The 14,194-nt window shown below is 31.7% G+C and overlaps 2 protein-coding genes and 1 pseudogene across 2 annotated transcripts; 1 reads left to right on the top strand and 2 right to left on the bottom strand.

The window, feature by feature from the left end:
* The first annotated feature begins 9,429 nt into the window (after window positions 1-9,429).
* LOC148578189 (uncharacterized) lies at window positions 9,430-10,844 on the top strand. The gene is made up of 6 exons (XM_088500903.1): window positions 9,430-9,564; window positions 9,649-9,735; window positions 9,942-10,073; window positions 10,163-10,303; window positions 10,405-10,511; window positions 10,787-10,844. Exons 1-6 carry the CDS (start codon window positions 9,430-9,432, stop codon window positions 10,842-10,844), a joined length of 660 nt encoding a protein of 219 aa, XP_088357029.1.
* A 1,207-nt stretch (window positions 10,845-12,051) lies between these two features.
* LOC148578188 (protein FAR-RED ELONGATED HYPOCOTYL 3-like) lies at window positions 12,052-12,970 on the bottom strand (annotated as a pseudogene).
* Window positions 12,971-13,233: 263 nt separating this feature from the next.
* LOC148578187 (protein FAR1-RELATED SEQUENCE 5-like) lies at window positions 13,234-13,924 on the bottom strand. Its single transcript, XM_088502980.1, has 2 exons — window positions 13,545-13,924; window positions 13,234-13,459 (listed from the first exon to the last, which is right to left on the bottom strand). The coding sequence occupies exons 1-2, from the start codon at window positions 13,922-13,924 to the stop codon at window positions 13,234-13,236; spliced, it is 606 nt and encodes a 201-aa protein (XP_088359106.1).
* Between the last annotated feature and the right edge of the window lie 270 nt (window positions 13,925-14,194).

The raw sequence follows: 14,194 nt of genomic DNA, 5'->3' as shown, positions 1-14,194 counted from the left end.
TTAAATTTTTTTTGGGTAAAAATTGAAAAATTATATTATTTGAGTTATAATTTATTAGGAGAATGTTTAAAATGAGTATAATAATTATGTGTTTATTGGATATGTTATATTTATGAATTTAGATTCTCTAAATTTTGAATTTTCACTTTAAAGAATAAAGTGTGATCCAAATTTTAATTGGATATGTCATATTCATTTTATGGTTTCTCTTTCATATTTTTTCTTGATCCTATCTATGAAATAAATGGTAAGAAATCACATTTTATCCTTTAAAATAAAATTCAAAATTTAGAGGATCTAAATTTTATATTTATATATATTATTATATTTTATTAGATAAAAATTAAAGGTTAATATAAAAAAATATCGATAGATTCTAATAAATATAGAATATTTTAGTATATAAATAAATATTTTAAATGACAATAATTTAACACACAATATTTTAAATAACAACAGAATTTTTTATTCTTAAATAATTAAATATATCACATATAAATACAAAAAATATGAATATTCTTTATTCATTAAGATTAATTATTATGCACCAAATTTTTATAATATTAAAATAATATTTTAAACGATAATATAAAAATATAAAATAATTAAAATTTTATTTTATATTATTTGACAAATAATTAAATTATTATATTTAAAATTTATTAACTAATTACTTTTGTTAAAAATATTATACAATATAATTTGTCATCAAAATATTTTAAAAATATAATTTATTTTAAATATTATATATAATACATAAAAATATTAATTTTTAAATTTTTTTTTAAAAAATAAAATAAATAATATATTCTAAATACATATCTATTACGTTATATATTTACTTATATAAATAAGATTAAACTAATCAAATTTATGTAATTAAAACTTTTATGTTACTCTCTCTCTTTTTATTGTTATTCTTTCATTTTTTTAATATAAATAATCAATTCCTTTTATTTTTAAGGTGATGATGTTATTAAATTATCTGTGTGTTTGGTTTAAGGTTAAAAAAATTGAAAATATTTTGTGAAAAAATTTTATATATCAAACTCGTCCGTTTAATATTATAAATTGTCCAAAGTTATTTTAAATGTTTTCAAAAATAAATTAAAGTTGCCTTTGCTTTATAATATATATTTAGAAGCTAATTTATATTCTCTCTTTACATAGAAATAGTAAATACTTATGCTTTGTGTTGGGAATAATGTCAACAATTATGATCATAATATAATTTGTTTGACAATTAAAATTTAAAACCCGAATCAAACAAAAGATATTATATTCCAGTGCGATAATTTTCAAGAACAGATTAGAATAACTTAAAATAAATTAGAATTCTTTTATTTTAAATAAAAGTGAAAATATTGTAGTATTATATTCTAAACTTACTCATATCTCTAGCATTTGAACTTTAAAGAATTGTTAGGTGTTAATAATACACGCAAGAAGTAATAAAGAAATTCAGAATAATTTATTTTATTTTGTAAATTTTATTCAAATAATATAGAATTCTTCATGTTAAGTCATGTCTTAAGAGTTTTAAATTATTTACCTAATTATCTTAGCTTTAAATCATTGTCCATTTGGACTAATTCTAAACTCAACCAAATATAACTCTCCTATACTTAACTATTAAAATTGTACATAAAATTTATTTGGGTATGAATTACCTCCACCATTAAAAATATTAAAAAATTTAACTAAAAAAACAAAAAACATTTGAAAATAATAAAAAATAAAAAATGATATTATTATAAATATACAACTATAAATATTATATATATAAAACTATAAATGTTAAATTTAAAAAATAATTTTAAATTATTATCTACTTAATATTACCACAAAATAAATATGAATAAGAAAGATTAAAGAGAGTCATGAGGTGACATATATATTAGAGAGTATAAAGAATAAAATAACATATATTAATTCTATATCAGTCACTATTACATACACATATGATACATATACGTAGTTGATACATATTATTTATTCAGTTTTTCTAAAAAAAATAAAAAAAATTTCATGTATTATATATAATATTTTAAATAAAATATATTTTGACAAATATTTGATAAAAAGTTATATTACATAATAATATTTTTAATAAAAATAGTTAGTTAATAAGTATTGAATATAATAATTTAATTATTTATCAAGTAATATAAAATAAAATTTAATTATTTTATATTTTTATGTTGCAGTTTAAAATATTATTTTAATATAATTTTTTAATATTATAGAAAATTTTTGTGTAATAATTAATTTTAAGAATAAAAAATATTTATATTTTTTATATTTATATATTTTATATTTTTAATTACGTAAGTTTGATTAGTTTAGATCTTACTAATATAAGTAAATATATAATGTGATAGGCATATATTTAGAATTATATTTTTTATTCTGTTTTTTTTTTTAAATTAAAAAATGAAAAATTTAATATTTTTATGTATTATATATAATATTTTAAATAAATTATATTTTTAAAATATTTTCATGAAAAATTATATTGCATAATAATATCTTTAACAAAAGTAGTTAGTTAATAAATTTTAAATATAATAATTTAATTATTTATCAAGTAATATAAATAAAATTTAAATTATTTTATATTTTTATGTTGTATTTTAAAATATCATTTTAATATAATTTTTTAATATTATAAGTTTTTTTCATAATAATTAATCTTAATCAATAAAAAATATTCATGTATTTTGTATTTATATATTTATATTTAATTATTTAAGAATAAAATATTCTATTGCCATTTAAAGTATTGTGTATTAAAGTATTGTCATTTAAAACATTTATTTATGTACTAGGATATTCTGTATTTATTAGAGCGGGCCTGCTACACATCCATATAACCATGTAACCATGTTGGCCCAAACCCAAAACAACTAACGCGCTTCCAATCTCATTAAATAAACGTGACTTCCATGCGCCCCGTACAAACAAAACGACTACTTCATTCGCGCTTCATTATGAAAAAATGTTCCTTCTTCTTCAAAACACACGAAACTGCTCCGTCTCTTCGAATCTCTCTCAAAATCACTCAAACTTCAATCACGTTCTCTGCGAAAATCACTACTACAGAAGAATCGCGAGAAGATTTGGCAAGGAACAACAAAGAAAGAACGAAAATAGCATCACAGACTACCAAAGGTATGAGAAAAACTATTGTTCATTTGAAATCTTGCAATGTCGCGTTTCTCCTAGTTGCATTTTAGATTTACTGAATTGATTTTTTTCGTTTAGTAGATCAAACTATTGTGAATGCATTTCTACAGTATAACTAGAGTTAATGAAATTTATTGTTATTTTCATTCAGTTCAGTAGATAGTGTAACTAGCGCTTTGAAATTGGTTGTTACTCTGTTCAGTACTTCTTTTGCATGGAGAAATACTATTCTTAATGATTAAAAGTTGAAAACGATTTATTCTTGACATGAACATTGTTCGGTTCGTTGGCATTCTTGAAATACTGTGATTAAATTTTTACAGTATAACTAGGGCTTTGGAATAAATTTTGTGGATATTTTTAAATTTGGCCAAATGAATTTTGTTCGATTCGGTGGCTTCCTTTTGCTTTGTTCATTGTTTAAGATTATTGTGATAGCATGCAGCAATAATTCCCTAGCTGTTTCATTATTTATCATGTTTGATTCTGTGCATGAATGAGTTTTGCTTCGGTAGCCTGTAACATTTTAATTGACTTGATTAAGATATACATGCTTGTGCTTATTGGTGTATTGAGTGAAGTATTGACCAAACTTTTTCCTTACAGCAAAACAGAACAAGACAATGGCAACAATGAAGGAGAAGCCGCACTATAACGTAAGCACATTAAATAAATTTATCCGCTTTCATTTGAATAATATCTATTTTGTATTATAAATATATCCTCACATTCTATTTCAAAACTTGTAGAAAACTCATTATTGCAGATGCCAAACAAAGGCAATGGCAACAGTGTACAGGATATGACTCAAGAAAAGAAAGATATAGTGGAAGAAGTGGGATTTTGTGCCCTGTCACATGTCCCAGAAATGAATGTCTCTCATGCCCTGTTGAGAGAATTGATTGATCACTTTGATGAAGAGAAAGGATACTTGAAAACTCTCCAGGGCAGAATATACATAACTCCTCAGAAAGTAGCAGCTGCCCTGGACATAACCAACGGAGGTAATACACTTTTCACTTACTACTTATTTTCAGTTCATTGGTTTACAGAAAATTAAACTGAGCCTTTTTGACTGATTTTTGCTACTAAAATATTGTAGGGAATCGTTTTCATGATAAGGTTGATTACAACAAACTGAATCCAGAAGACAAGGAATGTGCTCGATATGAGCGTAGAAGGGGAGGAGAACCGAAAAAAATTCAAGAGGACTTTTGTTGTCTTCATACAAAAGTGCTTCTTGCTGCCCACAACGGTAAGTGTGGCCTCCCCAATCCATAAGCCATCGATCTTTTATGTGGACAACAATCAGAAATGGGATTGGGTAAAACATGTGCTCAACTTCTTGATGAAAGGAGTTGAAAACAAGAGAAAGGGGAGGAAACAAGCTGTTGATGGCTATATTTTTATGTTGATGTTGATATACTTTCATGAAGCCAAGTTCCCTTGCCCGTTCACACCTGATGCTCCCCCAGCACCTTGGGTGGCCCATTGGACAAAGCAAATGATGCTTGAACGGATTTCTAGCGAAGCAACAGAATCATTAGTAAATACTCTACTAAAATTCTCCCTAAAATTTGGTTTCAAATGCTTTTAAAATACTCTACTAACTAAATAAACTTCTGTTTTAGGTTATAATTAATTTATTTGTCCTACTCGCAATTGTTCACCATATGAACCTTGTTCGGTTCGGTGGGCTCACTCCTTTTGCTTCACCTGATTGTTAGTGTGTTCAATTGAGTCCTTGTGCATGCAAAAATGTTTCTTTGATCATTAAATAATTATCATATTTTATGGCTTTTTATTCAGCACATTAGTATCATTTGGTAAAGTGGGTTGCTCATGTTTATTAAATGGTTGTTATTGTATTTCTCATTAAATAATTGAGTTCTTATTTCTGTTTTAGGGACTTCTGTATAAAAAAGAAAAAAAGAATGAAAAAACAAAAACAAGAAAGTTGGATAAAAAAGAAAAAGAAAATAAAATAAAAAAGAAATTTGTCAATCTAGATTCTTCTTCGGAAGAAGAAAGATTTTCCGAATCTGAATCTCAATCTGAATCCGACAAAACACCACCGACAAAGAGAGCAAGACAAAAAAAGGTGCTTAGAAAACAAAAGCTTGTTGAGAAGGATTCATAATTGTTAGGATTTGGTTGAATTAGTCCCACATTGCTCAGGATAGCAAATGGAGTGGGTGGCCTAGGCTATAAATATGAGGCTAAGTTCTCCATTTGTTTTTGCACCAGTCAGAAACACTTTAAGCTTGTATCTGATTTTTCTTTTCCTCTGTACTCTTTGATTAGAGAGTGTTGTGAGGAGTAGTTAGATATTTTCTTTGAGAGAGTGTGGGTGTACTGGGGTGCCGGTGTTAGAGAGAAAGAAGTCTATGTGTTGTAACAATTTTCACATAGTGATATTCTCTGGTTGTCATTTGACAACGGCCGTGGTTTTTTCTCCGGTAATTGGAGTTTCCACGTTAAATTCTTGTGTTGTGATTGTGGCTATTTTATTTCTCTGTCAAAGGTGTTTTCTCAAGGGGAAATGGTGTCTTATTCCCAACAAGTGGTATCAAGAGCTTCGGTTCGGTGGGATTTATTCTTAGTATGCTCTGTGGTTGCAGCCTAGTCTGACCTTCCACATCAGAAAAGAATTTTGTCCTGTGGCTTGAGGTTGATCTTTGGTTGCTGTTGTTGTTGCTGGAAGGCAGTGTGACACTGTGAGAGTGCTGTTTGAAAAGGTTCTGGCTAAGGAAAGACTTGGTATTTAAGTGTGTCCATTGTGACCCACCTCTCTTTCCTGGGGACCCTTCCTAGTGCACGGTTGAGTTATACTATTCCAGTATACGGTTGCAACAATGTCAGGATATTCAAGTGCTGTGAAGCTTGAAATAGAGAAATTTGATGGAAGAATCAATTTTGGCTTGTGGCAAATACAAGTCAAGGATGTGTTGATACAATCAAGTTTGCACAAGGCGTTGAAGGAGAAGATCTCTGGTTGCTTTCTCTATGAGAGAAGATGATGTTCTCTAGAAGACAAGAAGTATCCTCATGGTATTACCGCACTGCCATGGATAAGGATAAGTTGTGGCAATCGGGTCCACAATTGCACACGGGCATTGGTTGGCGTTGAGATGCAAGGTGTGTGGCGGAGTTAGGTCGATGGCTGAAGAACTTCCAGGAAAAGCCAATTTGGAAGTTGCACCATGAATTTTCAGCAAGGTTTCGATCTGTACCAAGGCGAAATGCTTGGAGTGGTCTAATTCCAAGTGAGTATACTTTCATGGTGGAGTATGATAGTTCTCTGAACTATGATTGTCGGTATAGACAATGGCAGCAAAGAATTGTCGGTGTTGACAATGGAAGCTAAAGATGTGTGACTATTTCAATCAAGGTGGAGATTGTTAGGATTTGGTTGAATTAGTCCCACATTGCTCAGGATAGAAAATGGAGTGGGTGGCCTAGGCTATAAATATGAGGCTAAGTTCTCCATTTGTTTTTGCACCAGTCAGAAACACTTTAAGCTTGTATCTGATTTTTCTTTTCCTCTGTACTCTTTGATTAGAGAGTGTTGTGAGGTGTAGTTAGATATTTGCTTTGAGAGAGTGTGGGTGTACTGGGGTGCCGGTGTTAGAGAGAAAGAAGTTTATGTGTTGTAACAATTTTCACATAGTGATATTCTCTGGTTGTCATTTGACAACGGCCGTGGTTTTTTCTCCGGTAATTGGAGTTTCCACGTTAAATTCTTGTGTTGTGATTGTGTCTATTTTATTTCTCTGTCAAAGATATTTTCTCAAGGGGGAATGGTGTCTTATTCCCAATAATAATCAACAAGTGAAACTGAAAGCATTCCCACGGATTCAAAAAGCAAAAGTGAATCCAAAAAACAGTAAGTTTAATGTTCATATTGATTTCATTTAACTTGTATTTGCTTAAATTTGTTCTTATACGCTTGTTCTTATGTATTGCAGAGAAGAAGAAATCGAAAAAATCGAAACAAAGAAAAGAAAACAACCATCGAAGGTGGTTAAAAAACAAACCAAAAAAGGAAGCATGTGCCGACAGATTCAGAGAGCATAAGCAAATCTGAAAGCCAATAAGTATTGTTCAGCAAATGAATTCTTTCGGTTCGGTGGTCTTCTAATTTTCGGTTCTGCCTTTTAATTGTTTTCGGTTCGGTGGTGTCTGTCAGTTTGGTTAAATTGATTGTTGTTTTCTTGTTCTTGCTTATATTTTTCTCGGTTATAAATTCGATGTGTTTGTCTGTCTTGCAGAGAAAAATAAATTGAGAAAACACCCATAATAAAACGAAAACAACTGCAAAAAAACAAACCTAATCTGACAAGGAGTAAGTTTCTCGAATCATATTTTCTTTTATTGATACTTTCATTTTAGGTGTATTGATACTTATTTTATGAACTTTCAGAACTGAACAAGCAAAAGACAATGCTGCAGAAAGAAGAAGGCAAGCGTTAGAGACAATAAGAGAAAAGAGATAAAAAAAAAAAAGAAATGATGGAGCTCAGTCAATACACATTGTTCCAGATCAGTTTGCCTCAACAGAAGCATGAAATGAATCCTCTCAGACGTAAGATTCAATTTCTTATACCAAGTTTTTTTCCTTTCTTTGCTTACTTTTGCTAGAACCGTTTGTAATTCCTCTAGATTCAATTAATAATATTTATTTATCTTGGTTAGACTGCCAACTGTAAATCTCGGAAGTGAACCACTCTTGCAGACTCAGGGAAGCTCCGCACCATCTGTAAATGCCCAAGACAATACCAGGTTTGTTGCACTCTTTACTTTCGGTTCGGTGGTTTCCAAAAATGAATTTGATGTGTTTCTAGACCTCTACTTTTAATCTTGATTTCTAATTTTAATTTGTATCTTTTTTTTTTAGGAAAAATATCCCAGAATCCATGGTAAAATATTTTAGAAAAAAGAAAATTCATACAAGAAAGACTTTAAAAAGTCCACCAGTGTAAGTTAAAAATATTTATGTTACTCTATCAGATAGGTAATTAAATTTTGTTTAATTAATCTCACGAAAAATGTGTTTAAATGTCACTAGCACTACACCTAATTCTAAGCTACAAATCATTCAGGTTCAACAAGAAACTCATTCTGAACCTTTGAAAATGTGAGCTTTCCAACGTGCGAATTCCCGTTTCTTAGAACAAATTCTAATTATTCAACATTAACTTCTTCCTTATTTACATTCCTTAGAAATCCTTTTACGTTGTCTCTTCCAAGTTCTCTTCAAGAAGAGTTGATCAATGATGAATTTATTTATGTCCCTCCAGAAAGTCAAACACAACAAACCTCTGATAAAGAGTAAGGTTATAAATATTTATTCACCACATGAATTTTGTTCGGTTCTGTGGGCTTGGTAATTTTAAATAATTACTAAAATATTGGCTGTTTAATGCAGCAGGCCTCCCAAAGAAGAACCTGAATTGTAAGTTTTACCATTATTCACCACATTGCTTAATTTAGGTTCAATGGATTTGGTTATTTTAAATTACTTGATAGATAGTGTGTTCAGGATTTAGGGTTATTTTAAATCACTTCAACATCTATTAATGCAGCAGCCCTCTGGAACCACAACACCAGCCCAGCAAAGAAGCAACAGTGCAGCAATCGGAAGAAGAAGTAGATGTTAATGTGTAAGTTTCACTGCTTATACAAATCCCAATAATTTCACTTCAGTACATGTTTTAATTGTAAGTTTTATCTCTTCTGTTTCTTACTGTTGCCTTCTGGAACCTAAAAGCAGGCTGTCGAGATATCTTCACCGAGGAAAACAGAGCCAAAACTTTCATTGTCTCTTACGAGTTCTGTTATTGAAGAATTATTGAAAGATGACTATTTCTATGAAATTTCTGATAATGAATAAGTTGCACATAAAAATTTTTTTATTAATTTTAATGGGTTATTTTTGAACCATTATCTATTTAATGCAGCAGCCCTCTCGAAGAAGAACAGCAACCTAGCCAAAGGGAAGATGATATGCCTTCTTTTAACCTTAGGATAAGTCCACCAGCATCTCAACCAACTCATCCCTCTGAGCCGCCTGTTTCACGGCTTGAAATCCTGACAGAGGCGGTGGTAGATGCTGGAGTGACGGCAGCATTAAAGTTTGCTAAAGCAACAACTTCCGAGCCACCCTTGCCAGCTCTGCAGTTTTAAAAGCTCCAGAAAAAAATAAAAATCTCAAAGGAGTTGATCGAAAAGTGTTATCATTGGATGACACATGTAAAAAAGACAAAAGATAGTAGCAACGAATATGATGCAATATTCGTCTTGAAACATGAGGCACTTTACGAGGGGTTAAGAGAATATTTCATGTCTCTAATGCCCAAAGAACAAGTGCATACCACTGTAAATTCTTTCCCGATTGCGTTAACGTTAATAATTTTTCTAAATAATCTTATAGAGTATATCTCATAAATTTTTTACTTGTAGGTGGTCAGTATACATAGCATGATTATCAACCAAGTAAAAACTCACCGGTATCAGGAACAAATATACATTGTGCCGCTGGATATTGTGGTAAGCTAAATTTATTATTCTGTCCTGATTGCTGTTCGGTTTGGTGGGAATGTTCATATTGATTCACCTGAATATTATGTGTTGTGTTAAGTTCTTTTCCATGAAGAACTTTTTTCTTCATGATTGAATATTTTTCACGTCATATTCAGCATATGAATTGTGTTTGGTTCGGTGGAAATTTGATTTAACTGATCTTCATTTTGCAGAATTTTATGTTGGGAACACATGGCGTGGAGTGCATTGATAAAACGACAAACAAGGCATACCGATTTGATATTGAGCAGTATGCCCACCACTGCCAGTTTCTTGACAAAAGAAAATTTACTTTGCATCCATTTGTAAGTTATAATTTCTAAAAATTCTTCAATAATTCTCTCATTTGTTATTTGTTTTCACTGAAATATTCTATTATTTACCCACAATTCAGCTATTTGTGCCAATTTGCAACGGAGCTCATTGGTGGTTGTGGATTGCTGATGTCAAGAAAAAGAAATTCTATGTGCTTGACCCTATCAATAAGTCAAAAAAATATATACCTGATTCAAGAGTGATGCTAAACAAATTTGTTGTAAGTTATTTTTCTTGTAAATTATTCAAAGAATTTAGTACATGAAATGAGTTCGATTCACTATTGATGCTTTTTTTTTTTTATTTTTGTCTCCCTTTCAGGGATTAATAATTTCTCAGATGAGGGTTTACGCTAGGGCAGAACCCTTAATGGAGGATGGGCTGGGAAAAGAAGCAGAGTATATCCAATTGAATGGTCAATGTACAGAGTAAGAATCTTTCTCTTCTATAGTTCTATATTTAATGTATTTTATTTTTTAAACTATTAATCGTATTATACTCAATTCTTACTTAGCTATGATTGTGGAATATACGTCATGAACTGGCTCGAAACAATTGATCCACGAAAGATCAAAAACGAGAAGAGATATAAATATAGAGCTTGGACACAAGTAAGTACTTTCTAAATTAATAAACTTCTTTCTTTTCTTATTTCAGTTGGGTTCATTTTTTATGTAACTAATTCCTTTCAATTGAAATGTAGGAAGAGATTAATGACTTCAGATACCAATATGGTCCAAATCTTCTGTTGCATGAAATGAACAAAATCAAAGAGCAAGTGATTTGGGAATCTGAAGCAATAAGACTATCAAAGCCATCTGCTTCCCTCTCCAGCCCTTATTGTAAATTCACATCTCGGGATTTAGATAGTAAATAGGATATATTGTGATTCACTAGTTGTATTTGACAATATTTTGTTTAACTTGTTTAAAAAAGTAAACAATGATTATTTCAATGTATATATGTGAATATTAATGTAAATGTTTCTATCAGGTTGTCTGAAACTGTCTGGCTGCTGTTTTATTCCAGGTTCTCAGTGATTGCAATCAGTGTATTTACCACTACATTAGTAACACCAAAAAACACAGTGAATCGAAATTAATACACTAGCCGAACCGAAAGTTGCAAATACACTATACATAAATTTTGAGAGCTAATTACAAAAAATGTTTCTATCAGTATTCAGTTTCAAAAACACCTAAACTCTCTGACATAGCAAAATAAATTAACTATTCAATAAAGAAAAAATTGACTCTTGAACTAAAGAATTTCACAAAAAAATGACTATTAATTAAAGACTAACAAAAATTATACTAATAAAAACTAAAACTCGTATAATCCTCTCTTGGATAATTCATATATGGTACATTATAAAGAGTGGAGCTCGACTGAATCGATGATCCGGAATCTAAAAGATTCATGTTAATTTATAAATCTCTTGGAACTGTATGGATGCTATTTTATTCCAAGTTCTTAGTGATTGTAATAAGTGTATTTACCAATACATTAGTAACACCAAAAAACACAGTGAACTGAAATTAATACACTGGCCGAACCGAAAGTTGCAAACACACTGTACAGAAATTCTGAAAGCTAATTACAAAAAAGTTTCTATCAGTATTCAATTTCAAAAACACCTGAACTCTCTGACATAGCAAAATAAATTGACTATTCAATAAATAAAAAATTGACTTTTGGAATACAGAATTTCACAAAAAATGACTATTAATTAAAAACTAACAAAAAATTACATTAATAAAAACTAAAACTCGTATAATCCTCTCTTAGATAATTCATATCTGGTGCATTGTAAAGAGTGGAGCTTGACTGAATCGATGATCTGGCGTCTAAAAGGTTCAACTACAAAAGACATAATTAATTCTATATCAGCAAAATGCACAATTGAATTTTTAGCTAATCGAAAGCAAGTCAATTTTACCTCACTTGGAGCTGTCTTTTTCTTTTTCTTCATGGCATTTGAGATCTTTTTTTCAAAGTTTGATCCAAGTCTGTTCTTGGACCGGCCTCTTGTTTTGACACGTGGCGGGCTTTGAAGGTTATTCACATCGCTTAGTGTCGCTTCTTCGTGGCATAATGAACTTTTTCCTTTGCTTCTCTCTTTATATTCTTGCATCTCAGCCATGACCTTGTCAAACGCCCGGTGCAGAATTCTGGTCAACTCCTCGGACTCGGATGCAAATTCGCATATATTGTGCGACTGAAACATCAATTCGTCGAATCTCTTACTTCTCGGCTCCAGTAGAGGCTCATCTTGGCTGCTCTTGATGTGTGTGTGCCTCCTCTTTATGTTCTTGCTCCAGCGTTCCAGTATGTATTTCGGTGCCACATTATCCACTCGCTCAAAGTTTAGGACGCTTAAGGAATGACGGCACAATATGCCCCTAGACTCGAACAGCAAGTACTGACACTTTACCTCTTGTGATACTGCGTCGTAGGTGACGAAAAACTTGTTGAATGTGGAGTTGGAAACCTGCTCTATGACTTCATATGTTGTGAAACCTAGGGTAGAATGCATTGATTTTGTGATACAGTTCACTTTACCTCTGAATTGAGCTTGAACTTCCCTGAACTTTTCATGGGTATATACATACTGAAACTGTGCCTCTGTTACTGATTTTGTTGCACACGGTATCATGGTGTGAAAATCTGCAGCATCGAATTCTCTCTCTGTTTGCTCTCTGCTTACTAAGCAATTGTCGTATTGCTTCACGAATTGTCTCAAGGAGCTATTTCGTGTAATGAACTTGTTGAAAAATGAATGCATGCTCTCACTCCTTTGTGTGCTTCTCATCCCGACCCAAAAGTGGTGATCCAAGTAAACTAGAATCCATATATCCCGATCCTCGTACAGTTCTGCAAAACCCATAAGGTGTGGTAAACCGAAAATAGTGTATGTTTTGGAAAAAAAAAGGTATGGGCATGAAAATAATTCGAATTGAAACCTCAATTACCTGAAAGCCACTTGTTGCCTCCGAGGCCATACTTTGTGAGGAAATTGTTCCAGTTTCTGTCAAATGTGTCTTTTGTGTACGAGTTCCAAACAACATGGCTCATCTCTTGTTCAATATCGATGTGTCCCTTGTAGCCGTTTAGTTTGTTTGGGATCTTCTTCATGATGTGCCAGATACACTAGCGGTGAATTGTTGTTGGTATGCCTAGCTCAATTGCCCTTTGAATCGATGCGCATTGATCGGTAAGAATGCCTTTTGGTGCCTTTCCTCCCATGCAACGTAGCCAACACTCAAATAGCCATTTGAATGATTGAATATCCTCATTGTTCATCAGCGCACATCCGAGAAGTGTTGACTGGCCGTGATGATTCACGCCAACAAAAGAACCTAAAACCAAATTGTACCTGCATAAATAAGCGCACTAGACCATGGTGAACCGAAAGATATACATTCAAAGAACATGAAAATATATGTCACTAAATGAAATACCTGTTTGTATTATAGGTGGTGTCAAATGAAACCACGTCTCCGAAATACTCAAATGCAGCCATGCTTCTTGCATCAGCCCAGAATGCCTGTTTAATACAGGGATCGCCTTCAAGGTTGAGCTCGAAAAAGAAATTTTGGTTCTTCTCTTTCATTCTTAGTAGGTACTTCCCAAATTCTTTGGCATCGTCTTCTTCGGAAATATTCCGTACTTCCCTTGTGATGTAATTCCTCACGTCTTTTTCTATAAAACCTAGTTTACGGTGGCTGCCAGCTGCTGCCACAAATGATTGGTAAGTTTTGCTCGGTCTGATTCCAGCTTCCTCGTGGATTTCAATGGTGCGATGCACAAACATGCTAAGCTCCCTGTGTTGTTTGACCATCTCTGCCCGTTTTGGACAGTAAGGATGTGAGTGATTCAGAACAACTTTGGAAATTGTCCAAACACCGACGTCCTTTCATTATGTGTACATAAATCCTGACTGGACAGTTTAACCCAGCTGAGGTGTTTGTCTTCAGAGTTGAAGATATCTTGGATTTCCACCTCCCCTCTCTGGTGCATACAATTAGTTGATTCTTAATTTTGTCTCCATCCCGAGTCATGTTCCTTATTTTGGTAGAAAAACTGGCAAGTTTGGAATAATATTTATAGA

The sequence above is a fragment of the Arachis ipaensis genome, chromosome B1 (assembly GCF_059453495.1).
Source record: "Arachis ipaensis isolate K30076 ecotype BB chromosome B1, ASM5945349v1, whole genome shotgun sequence".
Classification (NCBI taxonomy): Eukaryota; Viridiplantae; Streptophyta; class Magnoliopsida; order Fabales; family Fabaceae; genus Arachis; species Arachis ipaensis.
This window is presented reverse-complemented; position numbering and strand designations above follow the sequence as displayed.

What these genes read in the sequence shown, in the direction of transcription:
- LOC148578189 (XM_088500903.1), top strand. Translation starts at nt 9,430, where the DNA reads ATGACACATGTAAAAAAGACAAAAGATAGTAGCAACGAATATGATGCA. An exon ending in AAGAACAAGTGCATACCACT is followed by an intron (nt 9,565 to 9,648) that starts GTAAATTCTTTC and finishes TTTTACTTGTAG; the next exon opens with GTGGTCAGTATACATAGCAT. An exon ending in TGATGCTAAACAAATTTGTT is followed by an intron (nt 10,304 to 10,404) that starts GTAAGTTATTTT and finishes TCTCCCTTTCAG; the next exon opens with GGATTAATAATTTCTCAGAT.
- LOC148578187 (XM_088502980.1), bottom strand. Translation starts at nt 13,924, where the DNA reads ATGGTCAAACAACACAGGGAGCTTAGCATGTTTGTGCATCGCACCATT. An exon ending in ACCACCTATAATACAAACAG is followed by an intron (nt 13,460 to 13,544) that starts GTATTTCATTTA and finishes TTATTTATGCAG; the next exon opens with GTACAATTTGGTTTTAGGTT.